A 21,786-nucleotide genomic window follows, 5' to 3' on the forward strand; every position below is an offset into this window, starting at 1 on the left:
GAGCCAGGGATGGCACTGGTTCTTTACCCACACATCCTTATCCTATGCTTTCAGCCACTTGGCCTCTGGATAGAAACCCCCACAGGCCCAGGGCACTCTGCTGTGTCAGCGCCCGCTTCCTCCAAACAGTGGAACCGGACACTCCGCCACATGCTGGCCCTGTCTGGACCATGAGGACCACGGGGCCCCACACCAGCACGGGTGCACTCCCGGGAGCTGGCACTTGGTTCTAGCTCTCGCTGGAAGGGTGAGCGATGCTGGCAGTTTCCGTGGAGGTCTCTATCCTCTGAGCACGGCGACACTCAGGCAGCGTGGCATGAGGGAAGCAGGCGGGGCCTGGGGCTGCCTCCACTCACACACTAGGCTGGGCTCCTCACCCACCCCCATGTCTGCACGGTGGGCAGAGCAAAGCCCACCAAGCACCTCACAACACAGACGCTCCTGTGACTCGCACTGCACACACTGGGCACATCAGAACCAGCGCACACACCCTGGTCAGGCTCTCACCTTCCAAGTCACCTGATGCTTTCCAAACAGAAACCACCCTCAACTTCCAATCATTTTTAAGCATCTGTTTGGTGAAGCATCTCTACATGCCTACACTTCAGTCTACACACAATGTACACTGATCACTCTTTTGCACCCCCCCAAAAAATAAAGTACTTTAAAATATAAACACTCATAAAAAGGACAATAAAAAATAAAATTAGGAATTACTATCATATAGGTGGAGGTAACATCTAACCTGAATGTTAGGTAAGTAAATTGAATACTGAATTATCTCTGAGATTCCTGGCAGCAAAGGTGAAAAGAGTTCCTGTTGCTGGAGAAAATGAAGCATCCCATTGATTGGCCTTGAAACATCAATCACCAGTACTCCCGGCCTTGGAAAAAGCTGTTTTATATCTTAGTAGAAAAAGCAAGGCACAGGGCCGGGCATGGTTGCTCACACCTGTAATCCCAGCACTTTGGGAGGCTGAGGCGGGTGGATCACTTGAGGCCAGGAGTTCGAGACCAGCCTGGCCAACATGGTGAAACCCCGTCTCTACTAAAAATACAAAAATTAGCCAGGCATGGTGGCAGGTGCCTGTAATTCCAGCTACTCAGGAGGTTGAGGCAGGAGAAGTGATTGAGCCTGGGAGGCGAAGGTTGCAGTGAGCCGAGATCACCCCGGGGCAGGGCCTCCCACAACAGGCACAGCCAGAGGGGCAGGAAGCAGGCAGGGCCCCAGGTATGTGGCTGCTGTCTTCCCCTAGGCAAGCTACCTTGGACTTTTGCCAGGTCTGTCTCCATAGTGTTCACCCCATTACTGGACTGAAATTTTGGCACCGGGGTTACTCAAACATTGTGAGAATAAAAAGCTTAGGGCAGTTTGTTTGAGCTACACATCCCACTTAGCTCTCTAGAAAATCCTGGTCTCTTACTTTGGAAACAGGGCTCATGTTCCAATGTACCTGGAACAGTGGAACAAGGCTCATGTTTACCTACAGTGCACTTTGTAGGTAAACAAGGGCAAGCCAGCTCCTCAGCACAGGACTTATCAGCGCCTTCAGCAGGTGAACCTGAACCCAAGCCCCCTCTCGTGAACCCTCACGCTTGTGGAGCACTCCGTGTCCTCTGTGTGCATATCCACAGCCTGCGGGCCCTGTGTGGGAGAGGCTCGCATGGTGGAAGGAGGCGGAATGTCACGATGGACAGCCCAGGTTGAAGTCCCATTGGGATCATTTCCTGATGGTGTCGTCACAGGCAGTCATTCTGTTTCTCTAAGCTTCAGGTTCCTCATCCGTCACACGGATGTGATGGCAAAACCATCCAGCCTGGGGGTGCTGCTGTGCTCGAGGGCAACAGTGGGGGAGCACAGCACACATGGCTGTGATACCTGCCTCAGGGAATAGCAAAAGCATCATCCGTTACCATCTACTACAGAAGTGACAGCAGCCATTGGCAGCGGTCTGCCGGAACAGGCGCTGGGGCCCCGGGCCAATGGGGTCCTTGGAGGCGGGGTCTGCCGGGACAGGAGCTAGGGCCCCGGGCCAATGGGGTCCTTGGAGGCGGGGTCTGCCGGAACAGGCGCTGGGGCCCCGGGCCAATGGGGTCCTTGGAGGCGGGGTCTGCCGGGACAGGCGCTAGGGCCCCGGGCCAATGGGGTCCTTGGAGGCGGGGTCTGCCGGGACAGGCGCTAGGGCCCCGGGCCAATGGGGTCCTTGGAGGCGGGGTCTGCCGGGACAGGCGCTAGGGCCCCGGGCCAATGGGGTCCTTGGAGGCGGGGTCTGCCGGGACAGGCGCTAGGGCCCCGGGCCAATGGGGTCCTTGGAGGCGGGGTCTGCCGGGACAGGCGCTAGGGCCCCGGGCCAATGGGGTCCTTGGAGGCGGGGTCTGCCGGGACAGGCGCTAGGGCCCCGGGCCAATGGGGTCCTTGGAGGCGGGGTCTGCCGGGACAGGCGCTAGGGCCCCGGGCCAATGGGGTCCTTGGAGGCGGGGTCTGCCGGGACAGGCGCTAGGGCCCCGGGCCAATGGGGTCCTTGGAGGCGGGGTCTGCCGGGACAGGCGCTAGGGCCCCGGGCCAATGGGGTCCTTGGAGGCGGGGTCTGCCGGGACAGGCGCTAGGGCCCCGGGCCAATGGGGTCCTTGGAGGCGGGGTCTGCCGGGACAGGCGCTAGGGCCCCGGGCCAATGGGGTCCTTGGAGGCGGGGTCTGCCGGGACAGGCGCTAGGGCCCCGGGCCAATGGGGTCCTTGGAGGCGGGGTCTGCCGGGACAGGCGCTAGGGCCCCGGGCCAATGGGGTCCTTGGAGGCGGGGTCTGCCGGGACAGGCGCTAGGGCCCCGGGCCAATGGGGTCCTTGGAGGCGGGGTCTGCCGGGACAGGCGCTAGGGCCCCGGGCCAATGGGGTCCTTGGAGGCGGGGTCTGCCGGGACAGGCGCTAGGGCCCCGGGCCAATGGGGTCCTTGGAGGCGGGGTCTGCCGGGACAGGCGCTAGGGCCCCGGGCCAATGGGGTCCTTGGAGGCGGGGTCTGCCGGGACAGGCGCTAGGGCCCCGGGCCAATGGGGTCCTTGGAGGCGGGGTCTGCCGGGACAGGCGCTAGGGCCCCGGGCCAATGGGGTCCTTGGAGGCGGGGTCTGCCGGGACAGGCGCTAGGGCCCCGGGCCAATGGGGTCCTTGGAGGCGGGGTCTGCCGGGACAGGCGCTAGGGCCCCGGGCCAATGGGGTCCTTGGAGGCGGGGTCTGCCGGGACAGGCGCTAGGGCCCCGGGCCAATGGGGTCCTTGGAGGCGGGGTCTGCCGGGACAGGCGCTAGGGCCCCGGGCCAATGGGGTCCTTGGAGGCGGGGTCTGCCGGGACAGGCGCTAGGGCCCCGGGCCAATGGGGTCCTTGGAGGCGGGGTCTGCCGGGACAGGCGCTAGGGCCCCGGGCCAATGGGGTCCTTGGAGGCGGGGGCGCTGGGCAGAGACTTCAGGTACTCCAGGTGCCTCCGGGCATCCTCCTGGTTGTGGCGCACATAGTACACGACATAGGCGATCACCATGCCGAACCAGCCGAACATGGTGACCAGCATGGCCACGTCTGTGGTCCTGTGGGGGACGCTGCAGAGGCTGGCACCTGCATCCAGAGCCTGAACCAGAGGCTTCCCCACAAACTCCTCCTGCACTGAGGTGTGGCAGGCGATCTCGTCCACGGAGTCAGGGTCCAGCTTCAGCTCCCACAGGGCCTCCTGCAGGGCACACTCGCAGTGCAAGGGGTTGTGGGACAGGCGTATCTTGGCACTGAGCTTGCCCAGGGCGTCCTTGGGGATCCTCTGGATGCGGTTGTAGGACAGGTCCAGCAGGCGCAGGCCCCCGGCCAGGCCCGCGAAGGTGGCGGGGCCAATGGCCTCGATGGTGTTGTGAGACAGATCCAGCTCCCTGAGCCGGTGCAGGTGCTGGAAGGCCCCGTCTGGGAGGTGGGAGATCTTGTTGGCATCCAGCTTCAGGAGCACGGTGTCGGCCGGGATGTCCTGGGGGACCTCCTGCAGGCCCCGCAAGCTGCAGTAGACAGCCACAGCCCCTGCATGGTCAGGGCACCGGCAGGGCTGAGGGCAGGTGGCGCCCAGGCGCAGGCAGAAGAGGAGGAAGAGACAAGACCCCCGGGTGGAGACCAGCAGGAGGGAGGGGCGAGGCAGGCGCACGCTGCCCATCCTGACCTGGCCTGGGAGTGGGGAGATGCGCGCCTCTGCTCAGGCCTGGAGATGGAGCTCTTTTCTGCCGGTAAGGCCTTATCCAACCAGACAAGAACCCGCCATCCTGCCCCGCTGTGAGAAGCAGTGCACTCCACTCTGGCAGCTCTGAAAGGGAAGACGCAGGAGGGAGGGGAGAGGGAAGGAGGGTGGTCAGCACTGCCTGCTGCAGTCATCTGGGAAACGCGTCCACTGGTGGGGAGGGTGTCCAGGGCCCACTGAAGGGTTTGGGATGGGGACCACGCCTCCTTAAACAGCTCTGCCTGTAACTTACTTCTGGAGACTCCCAATGCGCCCGGGAGGAGCGTCCCACAAGTGCAAGGAGCTGGCACTGCCAGGGGGCTCCGCGTGGCCCAGTCGGTGGTCACTGCGGTCAGCCCTGGCCACCTCCCACACCACTGGGGACCAAAGGCCGGGTGGCGGGGTGGCGGCGGCGGCGGCCTGGGACCACCCAGCCCCTCCTCAGGGTGGATGCCAGGAGGTCGGGGACGGCTGGAGCTTCTGCCAAACCTGGAGCGCGGGTCAAGCTGGGCACGTGGCCGGGCACCAGCGGGCGCTCGCGCGCCAGGGGCTACTCCCGCAGCCAACGCCTGGCTGGCTCCGACAATCCCTAAAAACTGTAATAACCCAGCAAGCCCTTCCCTGCCGGCTCTAAAGGAGCCGCGGCTCGCACCGGGCGCAGAACCGCGCCTTTTCTTTCAACTGCCTGAAGAAAGAAGCGGAGAAAACGGAAAAGCCAAGCCCTGTGCGCGCGGCCCGCGTTGGGCGTGGACGGCGGGGCCGCGCGCGGAGCCGGCCGGGAGGGGCTCGGACCCCCGGGACCTCGAGCCTTTAGACCCTCCAGCCCTAGGACCCCCGGAACCTGCGACCCCCGAGACCCGAGCACTCGCGGCGGGGGGATGGTCATGGGTGGTGGGGGATCCACGCTCCCAGGGCTGGGCGGGGGCTTTACCTGCGCGGCGGCGGCCGGAGGCTGCTCTGCGCGCCGCTCCCGGGTCTCTCGGAGCCCGCCAGACCCGGTTCCACGCCTGGCGCGGCGGCGACCCCGCTGCCCCTGTGCCCGCCCCGCGACCACTAGCTGGGGAGGCCGCGGCTCCGGCCTGCGCGGGCGAGGGGCGGGGCCTGGAGGGAGGGGCGCGACGAAAGGCGGAGACTGGCTGTGTCGATTCCCGCGTGGGCGGGGAAGGGGCGGGGCATGCAAGGAGACCTGAACGGGATTTGTGGTGAGGCGGGGGCGGGGTTTGAGGGCGGGGCCTGAAAGAGATGGGGCGTGGCATAGGAGGAGCCGGTGGTACGGCTTTAGATGGAGCTGGTACTAAGACTCAGGTCGCAGGGGCTGTGGGCGGGTTGTGGGCGTGGTTGTGGGACTGAGGCCGCCGTGGTGGGGGCTGAGGGCGTGGTTATGGGTGTGGGCGGGGTCTGCGGGCCGGGAGGAGCTACGGGTCCAGCCCCTGCACCTCACTGTGGGCAAATCCTCTCTTTCCTCTGGCTTTGGGGCTTCTGGGGCTTGAAGACCCTGGGTCCGCGGGAAGCCCCTGCCGAGTGTCCCTCGCCTACCCCGTGGCCAGTAGGTGAGTAGGGCTAGATCTCCGCCCATCTAGGTCTTCTCCTGCCCCAGCTCTGGCGTCTGACATCTCAAAGAGGAATGCAGGGTGGGGGCATTTGAGCCGGACCTGAACCATCCTCATGATTCTCAAAAAGTAGCTTTATTGTGGTGTAATTGATAGACGGTCAGCTACATATTTTAATTTGATACGTTTTGACACTCGGATATGCCTGTGAAACCATCACCACAATCAGCCTAGTGAACACCCTGGGTTCCCTCTTGGTCATCTGTCCCTGCCCTCCCTCATCCCCAGGCAAGCACTGATCTGCCTTCTGTCACTACAGATTACTTTGCATTTCCTGTCATTTGCACAAATGGAATCGTATATGTACTTTTTGTGTAGCTTCTTTCAGCGCAATTATTTTTGAGATTTACCTGTGTGGTTTGGTTTGTCAATGGGCATTTCTTGTATGGCTGCATGGTACTCCAGTGTATGAGTGTACCACAGTTTTCCATTCACCTGCTCGTGGGCATTTGGGTGGTTTCTGGTGTTGGCTCTTACAGATAAAGCTGATCCGAACATTGTGCACAAGTCTTTGGATGAATGCTTTTCTTTCTCTTGATGTCTAGGAGTGGAGTGGCTGGATGCTACGGTAGCCATATGTGAAACTTTTTAAGAAACTGCCAAAGCGATTGTATGGTTTTACATTCCACATCCTCCCCAGCACTTGGTATGGTTGGTCTTTTTAATTTCAGATACTCTAATAGGTGTGTGGTGATCGATGGAATTGTGGTTTTAATTTGCATTTCCCTGTTGGCCAACGATGTTGAGCATCGTTTCATCTGTTTATTCTCCATCTCCCATAGTAAGCATTGAGTTCGAATCTTTTACTCACGTTTAATTGGGTTTTTTTTTATTATTGAGTTTGGGAGTTTGTTGTATATTCTGGATACAAGTCCTTTATTAGATATGTGATCTGTAAATGTTTTCTCTGAGCCTTTGGATTGTGTGTTCATTCTCCTAACAGGTTTTCAAAGAGCAGAAGTTTTTAATTGTGAGGAAGTGCAATTTATGGTTTGTTTTTTTTTTTTTTTTTTTAATGGATCCTGCTTTTGGTGTCATATATAAGATTTGCCTCACTTAAAGTCACAAGGGTTTTAGAGTTTTTAAGGTTTGCATTTGGGTCTATTACCTATTTTATTTGGGTTTATGGTATGAGATATGATTCAATGTTTACTTTTTGTGTGTGTGGATAATCAGTTTTTTCCAGACTGTTGAAAAGACTTTCCCTTCTCTTGTTTGCTGAGAGTTGTTTAAATCAGGAATGAAAGTTGGATTTTGATTTTCTGCACCTATTGAGAATCTTTTTGTGTGATGGTCTGTTAATATGATAGCGTATACTGATTGATTTTAAAGTGTTAAATCAATCTTGTGTTCTTGGGATAAACCCCACGTGGTCATGATGTATTATCATTTTTATATGTGGTTGAATTATTTAATGGATATACAACTGCTGAGTTTGTTGTATTCCTGAATGAATGTATGTAGTTTGTATCACTCAAGAAATTGCCCATCTAAGTTGTTGAATTTATTAGCATAAAGTTATTCATAATATTCCCTTACCTTTTCAACATCTGTGAAGCCTGAAGTGATGTCACTTTTCTCATTTCTGATACTGGTAATTTGTAGCTTTTTTTTTTAACTGAACAATCAGAAGTTTATCAATTGTATTGATCTTCTCAAAGAAATAGTTTTTTGGTTTCATTGATTGTTGCACTTTTTTTTTCATTGACTTCCACTCCTTTCTTTTGCTTTTTTTTTTTTTTTTTTTTTTTTTTTTTTTTTTTTGAGACAGAGTCTTGCTTTGTGGCCCAAGCTAGAATTCAGTGGGTGCAATCTCAGCTCACTGCAAACTCCACCTCCCAGGTTCAAGCGATTCTCCTGCCTCAGCCTCCCGAGTAGCTGGGATTACAGGCATGCGCCACCATGCCCAGCTAATTTTTGTATATTTTTAGTAGAGATAGGGTTTCACCATGTTGGCCAGGCTTGTCTCGAACCCCTGACCTCAGGTTATTCACCCACCTCAGCCTCCCAAAGTGCTGGGATTACAAGCATGAACCACTGCATCCAGCCTCTTTTGCTTACATTGGGTTTGACTTTCTATTCTTTTTGAGGTCTCTTAAGGTGGAAGCTGGAGTCACTGATCTGTGACCTTCTTTTCTAGTATAAGCATTTAGTACTATAAATTTCCCTCTAAGTCCAGCTTTAACTGCATCCCAGAAATTTTGATATACTGTATTTTTATTAAGTTTAAAATAATTTATAATTTTCCCTTTGATTTCCTTTTTGACACATAAGTTTAGAACTATGCTATTTTATTTCCAGATATTTGGGCATTTTCCAGAGCTCTTTCTGCTGTTGATCATTAATTTAAATCCATTGTTGTCAGAGGACATCTTCTATGTTTTGGATCCTTTTAAATTTATTGAGACTCCTTCATGGCCCCGAATATGGTTGGCAGTTGTTGCATGTGCAGTTGAATTTGTGTTCTGTTGCTCCACGAAGTGTCCTATAAGCAGCAATGACTGTGTTATTTGAGTCGCCTATATTATCATCCCCTTTCTGTCTACTTGCTCTGCTAATTATTGAGCGACCAGCCTGGGCGACAAAGTGAGACACCGTCTCTACAAAAAATCAAAAGCTTAGCCATGCATAGTGGCGCATGCCTGTAATCCGAGCTACTTGGGAGGCTGAGGTAGGAGGATTTCTTGAGCCCAGGAAGTCAAGGCTGCAGTGAGCCATGATTGTGCCACTGCATTTGAGCCTGGGCGGCAGAGCAAGACCCTGTCTCAAACAAATTCTTGATAGTGGTGTTGAAACCTCTGACTGTTATTGCAAATTTGTCTGTAGTTTTTCCTCGCAGTTCTATCAGCTTTTGCTTCATGTGTTTTGAGACCCTGCACTCACGTCGTGCATGCTCTTGTCTGGTTGACCCCTGTGTCATCATGAAATGATCCTCTTTATCCCTAGACTCCGACTTGAAATCGATTCCTGCTTTCCTTTGATTAGTTTAGCATGGGATATCTTCTTTCACCTTGCTACTTTTTACCTAGTGTGTCTTATACTTAAATTAGCTTCCTTGGAGATTTCCGTAGGATCAAAGTATCTGCTTTGACATATTTATTAACTCTAAAAAAGTAATAACAGCTTCTCAGTGGAGAAACCACCTTATCTATGTGACAAAGCTCGGGCTGTCAGTGGCAAGGCAGATTGGCATCACGTACCCTTGATACAACACCATGAGAAGGATGTCACTTCTGCGATATTCCTGCCAAAAATGCATCTCCCCATTCCAATGGTGAGAACATCCCAGGCACGCCCAAACTGAGAAAAACTCTACAAAGTGACTGGTCAGTGCATTCAAAGGCAAAAAGCTCACGGAAGACAAGAGAAGACAGGAGCAGTGACAGCTAAAAGCAGTGGGGAATCCTGCAAGGCACAAAGAACATGAGCAGAGAAACTGCAGAAGCTGAGTGAGGCCAGCTGTGAAGTTGGTATGTTTCAAAGCAGAAGAGATGCCAAAGGCAAACCCAAACATTATGGTATCTTTTAAATTCAGTGAATTCATGCAGTTGCCACTGAACACTGCAGTGTAGACAGGAATGAGTCCGCAGACATTACCAAGAGTGAAGGAGGCCAGGCTTGCAAAGCACACCTGGCCAGGTTCCGACTGGGGAGGTTCAGGAGCAGATGAGACTCGTGGGGGGTGAGGAGGTCAGACGCATGGGACAACAATGTGGGGGCTCCAGGGCTCCGGGGGCTGGAGATGACCCGGTGCTCATTGTTGACATAAGTAAGAAACCCATCGGCTGCTCACACCTGAGGTGTGTGCACAATTGAGTGTGTGTTATGCCACTGTCAAGGCAGGTGTGCAGCCTGCTGGCTGGTTGCAGACGCTTCCAGGTGTTGACAGTGTGTGCACCGACTGACTCAGGAGTCGGGGGCACTTGCCTGAAGCCACGTGGTGAGTGCCTTCTTGAGTCCCCCGGGTTCTGCATGTGTGGCCTGCCCCATTTGGTGAAAACGTCAGCCATCTCCGAGGGCCCTGCATGCAACCTGGGCTGCCGTCTGCTCCAAACCACAGCCTGTGCTCTCAAAAACACCAGAAGCCTCCTTCTGCCTCCCTGGTCTGAGCCTCCCTCGTGGCTGTGATTGCGTTCAGGGCTGAGCATCTCACTCCCTTATCTGCCCAGGATCCAGCCTTGTGGTCTGGCAGTAAAATGTAGCTGCTCCAGCTGGTTAATCGCTCTCCCAGCTGCGAGGGCATCTGGTCAGGCGAGGTCTGAGTGCGTCTCGCTGGGGATTGGCACGGAGGAGCTGCACTTGTAGCATCCATGGGGCTGGGATGCCATCAGGCAAATGAATAAAACATCCTGGGTGAAGGAGCCGGGGTTGCCCACCCCACACTCAGACAGGGCGGCCTCAAATGAGCCTGCCTCACTGCCACAGCCAGCCACTGGGTGCAGGCTGACTGCCCTGCTGCCCTCCAGGGCCCTCTGCTGCCCCTGCCTCCACACTTATCCCTCCTGGCCTGGCCCCTGCCCCTCACCCAGCATGGGGGACCTCAGACAGAGCCCCGGCTGTCTCCAGGGCAGGGGCCAGCGCTGTGGGAGGCCAGAAGCGTCAAGGGGAATCCACAGCCCCCAGGCACAGCCCACCCTTCTCCTTGGGTGCCACCTTCAGCTGAGTGTTTTCTAGATCCCACAGACACGAGGCTGGACCTGCCCCAGTCGTGGGAGCTCAGCCCGGTGGGCGCAGCCAGAACAGGAGCACTGGCACAACATGCCCCTGGCAGAGGTCTGGCCCCAGCCAGTCCGAGGATCACAGGCTTTCCCTGCGGCACCTGGAGGCTGCACTGCACATGGAGGGCTGCATTGCAGGGGGACAGGGAGCTGGAGAGGAGTGGGTGGACCACATCCAGTCCCCCTGACTGCGTTCAACCTGCCACCATGAGAGCCCCTTGCGGCTGGACGGATGCCTGAACCACAGATGCAGCTTCAGGACCTCCCAGCCCCACTGCCTCTGAGACTTCGAAAGGGGCTGAAGATCTTACGATTTCTTATGGAACCAGGCGTGATCTGTCCCGAAAGTTGGTGATGAGGACTGATTCTAAGCAGGGGCAATAAGGGGTCAGTATGTGTCCCTTGGTGATGCTGTGGGGTGAGGGGGATTTGGGGGTGCCAGAGAGTTTGGGTCAGGTGGAAGACAAGAAGCCTGCCTGAGCAGGGTGGGGGTCACCTGGGCCAGGTGGCTCAGCGGTCAGCGCCGCCGCAGGCTCCTGGAGCCCCTGCAGGGGCACATTGGCACCCCCGTGCAGGGGAAGCCAAGGAGGCGGGCAGGTGGATGCCGCCATCCTGGCCTGGAGGGCTTGGGGATGATGTTGGCCCGGGTTTAGGAAAATGAGCTGGTGGGTCAGAGAAATGGGGGGTGTAGGGCCGAGGGGCTGCAGGGCATCCACAGGCCTCAGAAGCTCACCCGTGGATGGAGGAGAACTTCAGGCAGCTGTGACACAGCCCCCGGCCTTGGATGTGTCAGGAACTTTATTTGTGGCCAGCCAGGCCTGAGATGGCAGATGATTTAACATCTTGGGTTTTACCACATTCCCCATCCTGAGGGCCCTGCCCATGAGGTCCCCACCTCCTGCCCACACCGTCCCTCCTTCCTGGGCGTGGCCAGCACGTGGCTCCCAGGTAGTGGGGAGGGAGAGCTGCTGCAGCCTCCTCCCAGGGTCCCTGGGGCTAACCCTGGCAGGGGCCCTGTGTGTCTCTTCACAGGCCTGGGCTCCTGTCCCCCCACGGAGCTTATCCTGACAGCCAGGAGTTCATACGGTGCCCCCAGGCCAGGCAAGCATCCGTGTTGAGACACCTTGAAACATGGAGGCTCTCTTGGGCAGAGTGGCAGGGCACCTTCCTCACAGGCATAGGCCCGAGGGGGCCACAGAGGACCCCAACTCTCCAGGGAAGTTGCCTTAGGCCAGTAACCTCCATGGTGGATGAGCTGCTTGGGGTGACACAGCCAGGAAGGGAGTGAATTCTGGCCAAGGGCCCAGCACAGGCCCAGCCCCTCACCTGATGGCCACAGGTCCCAAGGGCCCCTCAACTCCAAGTGGCCTGTGCCCTGTCTTGAGCTCTCCTCCCAGGTCACCCTGACCCCATCCAGTTCATGAGGTCGTCTGTGGTATCTTGCGGCAGCCGTGAGGGGCAGTGGGTCCACCAAACCCCATCCTGGGCAGGGCCCAGGATTCGCCTAAGGCCTGGACAGGCTCGGGAGAGAGAAGCCCTGGTTTCCGGGGGGACCGTCCACGGACTGCAGCTGCCCGGCCTGAGTGGACAGTCAGTAGTGAGCCCCAAATTCAGCTGCCACCTTCTGGAGGAGGGTCTTGTGATTCGCATATAGTGGGATGCGCCTGTCCACCACCTGCCATCGGATGGAGGCCCCCGAGTCGCAGGCGTGCAGGTTCTGGAAGAACAAGGTCAGAGCTGACCCTCCCTGCCAGCCCTGCCTCTGCCCAGCTGAGCCCTACACACTACAGCCTTCGAGGGCACCCTCACTTTACTCCTCTGTGAAATGGGAGGCAGGACCCCTGTGTCAGGTGCACCCACAAGGCCCTGAGGATCCTTCAGGGAAAGAAGATGCAGGTGCAGCTTTGCCGGGAGCTGTTTAGCCTGCATATAAAGCCCGGGGTTATCACATGGAACGTTCCCATGGTAGTTCTGAATTAGGAGCAAGCAGGATTGATCCCCATAAAAGGCTAAAAGCCGGCAGCAGAGGTGGGGGGGCCTTGCCAGCCTCACCCCGGATGCCATCCCTTGAGGCCTCCCTGGAGGATCCAGGGCCCTCAGGGTCACCTGTCCAGTCCTGTCAGCTCTGGCCATCTGCAGTGGCTCCCTGGCCTCTCCCTGTTACCCTCTTTGTCACTTTCTGGGCAAGACTGATCCTGTAGCCTCCACTTTCTGGCCCTGGGCCCCAAGAGCATGGCCAGGTCCCTCCCTTGGATGCCCCAGAGGCACGTCCAGAATCCAGACCCCCTCCCTGCCTCCCCTCTCCCCGGAGGCCACGCCAATACCCATCCCCCTCACTTCCCCCTCCCGGGAGGCCAAGTTCATACAGAGTTCAGCCTGTTCAGTTCCACGTCGTTCTGGTCCTGGAAGTGGATGCTGACGGCCACCGTCTCGATCCAGGCATTGTCCGTGTTCCTCGGGTCGTCCATGTAGCCTTTGTACACCTGGATGGGCAGGGCAGGGTAAGCCCGACAGCAAGGGACTCCTGAGCGGTGCCCTGGCCCACCATGTGCCCTCCACCCTGCCCCAGCTCTGAGCACAGCTTCCACTACACACAGGACCCTGGCCCAGCTCTCCCGAGCCTGCCTTGCGGAGCAGCCCAGTGCTGGCTTCATCCTGAACAGACATATCCTGAACAGTCTTTGCCCTGCAGAGATCTTGGAAACGTCTGCTCAGTGAAGGAAGTCAGTTTCAAAAGCCACCTGCTGTAGGAGTCCACTCATAACAGATGTCCAGAACCCGCAAATCCAAAGAGATGGGAAGCAGATTCGGGAGTGCTGGGGAGGAGCTCGGGGTGATGGAATGTTCTGGAACTGGATAGAGGTGGTGGCTGCACAATGTTGTGAAGTGCTCCACGCCATGGCATTGATCACTTTTTTTTTTTTGAGACAGAGTCTCACTCTGTTGCCCAGGCTGGAGTACAGTGGTGCAACCTCTGCCACCTGGGTTCAAGCAATTCTCCTGCTTCAGCCTCCCAAGTAGCTGGGATTACAGGCATGCACCACCAGGCCTGGCTAATTTTTGTATTTTTAGTAGAGACAGTTTTGCCATGTTGGCCAGGCTGGTCTCAAACTCCTGACCTCAAGTGATCCGCCCACCTCAGCCTCCCAAAGTGCTGGGATTACAGGCATGAACCAGTGCACCCAGCCCGTGTAGCCTGTTATTATAAAGAGTGTCCATGAAGGGCTGGATGCAGTAGCTCACGCCTGTAATCCCAGCACTTTGGGAGGCTGAGGTGGACAGATCGCTTGAGCCCAGGAGTTCATGACCAGCCTGGGCAACATGGCCAAACCCTGTCTCTACCAAAAATACAAAATATTAGCCGGGTGTGGTGTCTCACCCCTATAGTCCCCGCTACCTGGGAGGCCGAGGCAAGAGGATTGCTTGAGCCCAGGAGGTGGGGGCTGCAGCGAGCCAAGATCGCACCACTGCACTCCAGCCTGGGTGACAGAATAAGACTTTGTTTCCAAAAAAAAGTGTGCATGCATTTGTGTGAGAGAGAGCTGGAGATGGAGGCTTTCTAAGGAAACATTGAGGTTTCTAAAGAAGTAAACAAAGTCCTGGTACAGTCGGTCCCCAAGCTGGGCATGCCCGTGGGAAGGGCTCTCCAGGGCTTGGGAGTCAGGGGCAGGCTTCCCAGCACCCTTGGTCGCAGCTGTGCCCAAGGCAAGGGTGGATGTGGGGAGGAGGGTGGCACCATGCCTCCAAGCCACGGTCACACCCGAAGGCAGCAAGGGTCCTCAGCCCATCCCCCTTGACTTAGGAGAAAATGGAACAGAGAGGGAGGGTGAGATGTCTGAGGGGCCTGCACACAGCTATGCTTCCTGGTCCTCTGGGAGCTGTGCAACGTGGGGGCAGGGGCTGGGACCACCGTCACCTGGTGAAGCTGGGTGGGACCGGGGCAGGTCCCCAGTATCATGCTGTGTTCATCCTACAGCCCTGGGAACACACAGGTGGAGCAGAGCAAACAGGCCAGGAATACCTCTGTGCCGCGTGGTAGCAAGTTCTCAAAAGCCAGCCAGTGTTCCTGCCGGAGGATCCGCTTCAGCTTCTGAGGCAGCGTCTCCCCTGGCTCCCGGGAGCCCTGGACGGACAGAGGCAGGTCAACAGGGCACTGAAGTGGGACCGCAGGCTGCCTTGGCACCCATCTCCACTGGCCTGCCCGCCATGGGCAGCGGCCCAGCCCTGGGAGCCACAGGCAGGCGGCGTCTCGGGCTGGAGTGACATTGCCCAGAACCAGCCATCCACGTCAGCATGTGTGAGCCTGCCATGGCCCGAGCAGGGGGCACTGGGCTGCAGCCACCACCTCTGAGGAGCAGCGACAGGCCCCAGGATACCCTCCCTGAGCTCAGGCGCCCTAAGAATGACAGGGCACCCCTCCCTGCTCCCCGGGCGCCTGCTCTGGGCATCGCCCGTCCCAGCTCATGCCCAGTGCAGCAGGCTGCGGCGGCCTGTTTGCATTCCCGTCTCTCCCAGTCCCACCCCAGCCTGGGCTGGCTGGGCTCCCAGAAGCTCCCGAGCGCCACCTGCCTCAGGGACCGGACTCCAGCCCGAACCTCCTCTTCCCCACACCCATCTTTCCCATCCTATTTGTCATTCAAAGTCCCACTGAAACATGAAGACTCTGCAGGCCATGTCAACACAGTCCCACCTCAGCCCCGACACTCCCACCCTCAAGCATGAGTGCCCTACAGAGCCAGGAACCCAGAAGGCCCCTCCAAGTGCCTTTTTCAATGACCAGCCAGAGCCGACAGAGATGCCAACCCCACGCACCCCGCATGGAGAGGCCAAAGTGCCACAGAGCGGAGGGTGACTTGTGCCCCAGGGCTGGGTGTGCGCAGGCAGAGAAGCCACTGGTGAGAGCAGCGGGGCAGCAAGGGGACCCCGAAGCCAAAGGCCCCCTCTGCTGCGAGGTTGGTTCCAGCTGTGGAGCGAGGCCCCCAGAGCACTGGGACTCAGCAGCTGGGCCTGGGCTCTGGAATCTGCGTTCCTGCCCAGAGGCCCTCGTGGCACTGCTGCCCTGCACACCACCATAGCACACACACCCCCAACACCAGCAGCAGCGGCCACCAGGCTGTGAGCTCAGGGTCAGAGAAATGCAGCAGCTTCTTGCTGGGTTGTCACAGACTCCCCAGATCAGGTGCAGAGGAGAGGCCCTGAGGGGCAGGCTGTACCCCAGAGGTCCTGCGCCATGGCCAGGCCTGGCAGGACTCAGACCTCCTGGCAGGACCAGCCTCTTCCATCCCCTACAGTGAGGGGGCTGGAGGGCTGCGGAGCCCCTGCTGGCCTGGGAGGAAACAGGAGCTGTTGGAGGCACAGGAACAGGAAAGGCCCAGGCCATCTGTCCCTATTGTGTCCACCCCTCCCACAAGACCCTGGCGTGCGTTCCAGCCTCAGCCCCACAACCAGCCACTGCCCCTGAGCTAAGGGGCCTGTGCACACCCCTGGGCCCTGCCTGTGCCTGTCCCTGGATGACACTGTCCTGTCTTTATGGCTCAGCACCTGGCCCTGAAGGTCAGGAGCAGGTTGGTGTCTGAGACACTGGTGAGGAGCTACCTCTGGCCCCAACACCCTGAACCCCACAAGGGGAGCCCAGGTAGTCTGCAGCCTGTGCCTGGGACACAGTAGGTGCCCCATTAGTGTTTGTGCACCAAAAGATCCTCTGGTGGGTTTTTCCAACCGGAATGTGAGGAAACGGGAGGAGGAGGAATGTTTTCTACAGACAAAACAGGCTGGGGTCTCAAACCCTTCCTGCCCGGGGACTGGTGTTCAGTCTGTGGGTAGAATGGATGGATGGACAAGTGACCCACAGACAGCCCAGTGGACAGAGGCCCCACGTGCTGCAGCCTTACCCCAGGCAGGGCCCAGTGCTCAGAGAGAGGGAGCTTCACCACCAGCACTTCCAGCATCTTCTTTATGCTCTTCCTGCAGATGGCTCCATCTTCATTCCGCCTCCACCTGCAGAGGGAGCGACCACAGCTGCCCAGGACCCACTGTGGCCTCCACCCTCCCCTGCGCCGCGCTGGGGCTGGCCCTGCCTGGGGCGGGGCGGTGTCAGGCCCACTGCAGGCTCAAACTGTGTTCTTTTTCAAGTTCTTCATCCCCAGGGAAAAGACTGAGCTAGTAACCACTTAGGGGATGTCCTTCCTCACTTCCATCAACATCTGGTAGGACGAGAGAGAGCCCCAGCCCTCATGGAGAATTTTTTAAAGATTAAAACCCTTAGGTACCTGCCCTTTGACCCAGCTTTGCAGTTTGAGCACTCTTAGAAAACGCTGGTGAGAACCCAACGAGGTGACATTGGGTGACGTGGGGTGCCAGGTGCCGCCCAGGGGTGATGTGAGGTGCTGAGTGCCACCTGGGCATGCCAAGGAGAGGCCAAAGGACCAGGGAGCAGAGGGTTTGACTCGCACCCCAGGGCCATGTCTGCACAGCCAGAGAAGCCACTGGATGAGGGGCTGGGCAGCAAGAGGACCCTGAGGCCCAACGCCCCTCCACTGGGGGAGGTCTCGGCTGTGGAGGCATAGCCCCCAGAGAGCACGGGGCACAGCAGGTGGGCCTGGGCCCCAGAATCCCACTCCTTCCCAATGTGGGCAGCAAGAACCCCCAGCAGTTTCCTCAGGGACGGAGGCGTCTGCACCCGCACGGAAGGCGGGCTGTGCCTTGGGTGAGAGCAGTGGGCCGGCTGCTGGAGTGCAGAGGACTGAGTCTGAGGGGTGAGTGTGGAGCTGTGTCGCTGTCTGTGGATGGGTGTGGTGGGGGTTGAGCGTGGGGCTGCGTCCCTGTGGAGGGGGGTCCTCTAATGGGCTGGGACCGGCAGAAAAGTGAAGGCAGCCCCGGGAGAGGGGCACGGTCCTGGGATCTTCCTCCAGGACGGGAAGCATGGACATTCCTACCCCGTTTCGGGTGTATTCATGTTTATCCACAGACGCCCCTCACGTCCCCTTGATGGGCACCAAGTGCCAAGCACCAAAGCCGCCCTCCTGGCCCCTGAGCACCGGGGAGTGGCAGCAGCCCCTGGTGAAGGTGGGAGCGGCTGCATTGCTGAGGTGCTGGTGCCTGGCAGGCGTGAACTCACCGCGTGACCATGGGGTACAGCGTGTGGTTGGGTCCAAAGCAGCTGAGGCTCCCCCGCCCACGCAGTCCCGTCCGGCCCATGGGGTTCCTGGGAGGCAGAGGGCTCGACTCAGTCCACCGTCCACCACTGGGGGAGCAGGACAGGGCGGGGAGGGCAACTGAGAGGGGACAGCGGGCGTCAGAAGCCGGTGCACAGTGAGATGGCGTTCAGGCTTCTTTAGGGACCTGCTCTGGCCTACAGGGGAGGATCCCCTTGGGACCCCCAAGGAGTAAGACCAAGGCTCTGGGTTACCTTGGGGTCACCTGGTGGGGGAAGGGTCTCCCTGGGAGCAGAAGTCCCGCCACTGCAGGTCGGAGAGGGGCTAAAGTGGCCACCTTCTCCCTACAGAGCGTGGAACTAGCCGACTGCTCAGGCCAGCGCTTTGCGTCCAAAGGCCCCAGCACGCAAGAGCATGGTCTCCATCCCGGCAGCCTTCCGAGGGGCGGCGTGGGAGCCAGGCCAGACACCCAGAGGCCCTGCATCCGTGAGGCCACAGGTGATAGGCCACACAGACCCCCAGCAGCGTGTGCTAACCACAGGCAGCAGGAGCCACAGATGCTTCCCCTTGGGCCAGGCTGGTCTCCCTGACACCATGAGGTCCTATATGAAACAGCAAGTTCTAGAAACAGGCCAGTTCCTGTGAATGCACCACTAAAACAGAAGGAAGAAACACACCGCTGCTCCCATGCGGTGGGGGTGGCCTCCACGTCTACAGAAAGTCCCCAGCAGCGTCCCCACCACCAGTGTCCCCGCCACCATCTCCACCACCAGCATCCCCACCACAGTGGGGACAGTGATATCATTCCTCCACCATTCCACTCTGACCTCCAGACCCCACCAGAGCTGCAGCCTCCGACCCACCCCTCACGGGCCTCCTCTCTGCACAGCCTGGACTCCATCCTCCTAAGTCCGCGCAGCCGTGCATGGCTGCCCTGGGACAGCTGACCACCTCTAGCACTGGCGGCCACCAGCCAGGCCTGCGCCACCGTCCCCGACCCCGCCTGGCATGGCAGCCTCCAGCTGGCCTCCCTGCCTCCGCCCAGCCCCTCCTCTCTGTTGTCCCCCAGCAGCTGCCCTGCTCCTGCCCAGCTGTCAGGGGCCCCAGCTCTCGTTGCACCGCTATGCAGACCTGCCTGCATCCGTGGTGATCAGAGTCCACACCAGAACCTGCCCAGTGTGTAGGGCCCAACTGGCGGGGCCTCTCAGACAGCCCTCCCAGCTCACTCTGCGGTCTCCTCTGTGGCCGGGGGTCCTTGTGCAGTGGGGCCCAGGCAGCCTCCCCAGAAGCTGCTCAGAAACCAAAGCCCCGGCTCCACCAAGCTACGGAGCTGGCACCACATGCAGCAAGGCCCGGGGACCTCAGCTGCAAGGCCGGGGCTCACTCAGGGTTTCTGCAAGGGCCACTGCTGCCTCCCCTCAACCCCAAGCCCGTCTCTCACTCCTGTCTACCCCACCCTTGCCAGCCACCATTCTCCTTCCTGTACTCACGCCACTGAGCGGGCAGAACCCAGAACCAAGGCCATGGACAAACTGGGCACTGGGCAGAGCTGCACTGAGCTCCAGAAGGAGAGGAAGGCGGCGGGTCCTGCTGCTGGGAGCAAGGCTGCCTCGTCTCCCTGCAACTGCTGTTCACGCTGAGTACAGTGCATTGGTCAAGAAGCTCACAGAGGAGGCCACACGCTCTGCCTGGCATGAGTCCACCCCCACAGGAAGCTCCGGGCCCCAGGGCCCTGCTGTCATCTCACTGTCCCTGTCCCTAGTTGGCCAGTGGCAGAGCCAGGGGGGAGGTCAAGGGCCTGACGGCTCCTACCATTAAACCACATGCACGCCCACTCCTGCCAGGAGAAAACAAACACTATGCACCCTTGCTTCTCAGTCAGCCTGAGTGGGCCGGGCAGCAGGGGCTTCGGACCACCACGCTGCCCTCCCCGCACTACAGCCCCCACCCCACAGCCGAGTCTTCAGCTGCTGTCACTGTGCCCTGATCTCTGAGCCCCCGGTCATCATCTTGTCCGTACGGTTCTCAACCCCTCATCTCCCTGCTGTATGCCCGGTAGCTCCATCACGACGTCAAGGCATAGGCCCGTCCACAAACCTACCCACACAACCCCAAAGCGTGAAAACAGCAACACTCCAGCTGCAGCAATCACATGTTCATTCACTCATCCACTCACAGCTCCAGAAATGCAGGAGGGCTGTGGGGTGGAGAGCTGGCCTTTGGGTTGAACAAGGCAGAATCTTTGCTGACCTGACCTCAATCCATTTCAGAAAGAATGGGCAAGACAAGCCCAAGTGGAGTGGATTCAAAAGAGGAAGGGACGAGTGGGCAGGGGCCAAGGAGACGGTGTGTTTAAAGAGTTATGTCGACAGGAGCAATGCAAGAGGGCAGGAGGACCCGGGTGCAGGAGGAGCAGTATGCTCGGGATGAGGTCCTTGAGACGCAATGGGAGACGGGTCTAGCACAAAGGTGCACTGGGGTGAACAATGCCCATAAATTTATGTCCTTCCCAGAACCTCAGAATCTGGCCTTGTTCAGAAACAGTGTCTGCAGGTTTAATTAGTTAAGATGAAGCTACACTGAAATAGGGTTGGCCCTAAACCCAGTATGATTTATAATCCTAAGAACGGAAGAGACACAGACACATGCAGGGAGAGGCCATGTGGCTAGGGGGCAGAGATCAGGGTGATGCATCCACAAGCCAAGCAATGCAAAGGGTTGTCAGGAACACCAGGAGCTGGAGAGGCAGGAAGGGGTCTCCCCTCAAGCCCTCAGAGGGAGTGTGGCCCTTGATTTCAGACTCCTGGCCCTCAGAACTGTGAGATAATCCATTTCTGTTAAGCCCCCCAGTTTGTGGTACTTAGTTACAACAGCCATAGCAAACTAATACAGTGAGGGGGCTGGCCCCAGACGGACGTGGGGGACAGTCACTCCTGTACCAGAAAGGGCATCTGAGTGTGTGAGTGACTTGAGTCAGACAAGCTCACACAGGCTTACAGTTAGGGTTAGGGGTTACAGTGAGGGGTTAGGATTAGGGTTAGGGGTTAGGATTAGGGTTAGGGTTAGAGTTACAGTTACAGGTTAAGGTTAGGGTTAGGGGTTAGGTTAGGGTTACAGTCAAGCAGCTGCAACAATCCAAGGTAGAGACTGGGGCCATGGAGGACATTTCAATTTCAAGAATCAGCGTGTTGCCAATCCCACTCCAACAAAAGTGCAATAAAATTAGAAGGTGATAACAAAGAATGGCTTAAAAACTGTAAATAGCAGACAAGGCATAGTGACTCCGGCCTGTAATCCCAGCATATTGGTAGGCCAAGGAGGGTAGATCCCGAGGTAAGGAGTTCAAGACCTGCCTGACCATCATGGTGAAATGCCATCTCTATTAAAAATACAAAAAGAATTAGCTGGCGTGGTGGCACATGCCTGTAATTCCAGTGATTCGGGAGGCTGAGGCGGAAGAATTGCTTGAACTGGGACCCTGTAGGCGGAGTTTGCAGTGAGCCAAGATCGCCCCACTGTACTCCAGCCTGGGCTACAGAGTGAGACTCTTTCTCAAGATTAAAAAAACCGAAACGTACATCACTAAATAATCACATGAAGATTATGCTGGATGTGGTGGCTCACACTTGTAATTCCCAGCACTTGGGGAGGCAGAGGCAGGAGGATTGCTTGAGCCCAGGAGTTTAAGACCTACCTGGGTAATAGAGTGAGAGTGAGACCTCATTCTCCACAAAAAGAAAAAAAAGAGCAAAACAAAAGTGTAAAATGAAGATTATAATGAAATTTATAAAGTAAAATATAAAATCTCTACACATCAAAACTTAAGGGATACAGCCTACCAGGTCTTAGAGAGAATTTATAGTCTTAGGTACCCTTATTAGAAAACCAGGAAAATTGAATAAAAATGAGCTCTAACACATAAGAGCAAATCCATAAGAAGTAGAAAGGAATGAAAGATAACAATAAAAGCAAAATGGATGAGATAGAAAATTAAGATAATCCACAAATCCAAAAGTTACTTTTTTGAAAAGATTATAAAATTAACCACTGGCAAGAATAATCAAAAAAAAAA

The 21,786-nt window shown here is 57.4% G+C and overlaps 2 protein-coding genes across 6 annotated transcripts in view; both read right to left on the reverse strand.

The window, feature by feature from the left end:
- Window positions 1-1,098: 1,098 nt before the first annotated feature.
- LRRC3 (leucine rich repeat containing 3) lies at window positions 1,099-5,332 on the reverse strand. 2 transcript variants are annotated; one of them, XM_017888721.1, is made up of 2 exons: window positions 5,164-5,332; window positions 1,099-4,319 (listed from the first exon to the last, which is right to left on the reverse strand). In XM_017888721.1, the coding sequence occupies exon 2, from the start codon at window positions 4,170-4,172 to the stop codon at window positions 3,399-3,401; it is 774 nt and encodes a 257-aa protein (XP_017744210.1). In that variant the 5' UTR covers window positions 4,173-4,319; window positions 5,164-5,332; the 3' UTR covers window positions 1,099-3,398. The 2 variants fall into 2 exon arrangements, with proteins under 2 accessions (XP_017744210.1, XP_017744211.1); XM_017888722.1 differs by lacking the exon at window positions 5,164-5,332 and adding an exon at window positions 4,486-4,563.
- Window positions 5,333-11,378: 6,046 nt separating this feature from the next.
- The window catches only part of TRPM2 (transient receptor potential cation channel subfamily M member 2), an 85,809-nt gene continuing 75,401 nt past the window's right edge, over window positions 11,379-21,786 (reverse strand). For all 4 annotated transcript variants that reach the window (XM_017888686.1, XM_017888689.1, XM_017888687.1 and 1 more), the window contains 5 exons: window positions 17,678-17,764; window positions 16,452-16,557; window positions 14,582-14,683; window positions 12,927-13,043; window positions 11,379-12,277 (listed from right to left, as the gene is read on the reverse strand). In XM_017888686.1, the coding sequence (XP_017744175.1) occupies window positions 12,152-12,277; window positions 12,927-13,043; window positions 14,582-14,683; window positions 16,452-16,557; window positions 17,678-17,764 (538 nt within the window). In that variant the 3' untranslated portion in view covers window positions 11,379-12,151. The remainder of the gene's footprint in view (window positions 12,278-12,926; window positions 13,044-14,581; window positions 14,684-16,451; window positions 16,558-17,677; window positions 17,765-21,786) is intronic.

Source organism: Rhinopithecus bieti, unplaced genomic scaffold (assembly GCF_001698545.2).
Source record: "Rhinopithecus bieti isolate Rb0 unplaced genomic scaffold, ASM169854v2 scaffold_18153, whole genome shotgun sequence".
Taxonomy (NCBI): domain Eukaryota; kingdom Metazoa; phylum Chordata; class Mammalia; order Primates; family Cercopithecidae; genus Rhinopithecus; species Rhinopithecus bieti.

Coding starts and splice junctions, on each gene's coding strand:
- LRRC3 (XM_017888721.1), bottom strand. CDS start 4,172: ATGGGCAGCGTGCGCCTGCCTCGCCCCTCCCTCCTGCTGGTCTCCACC.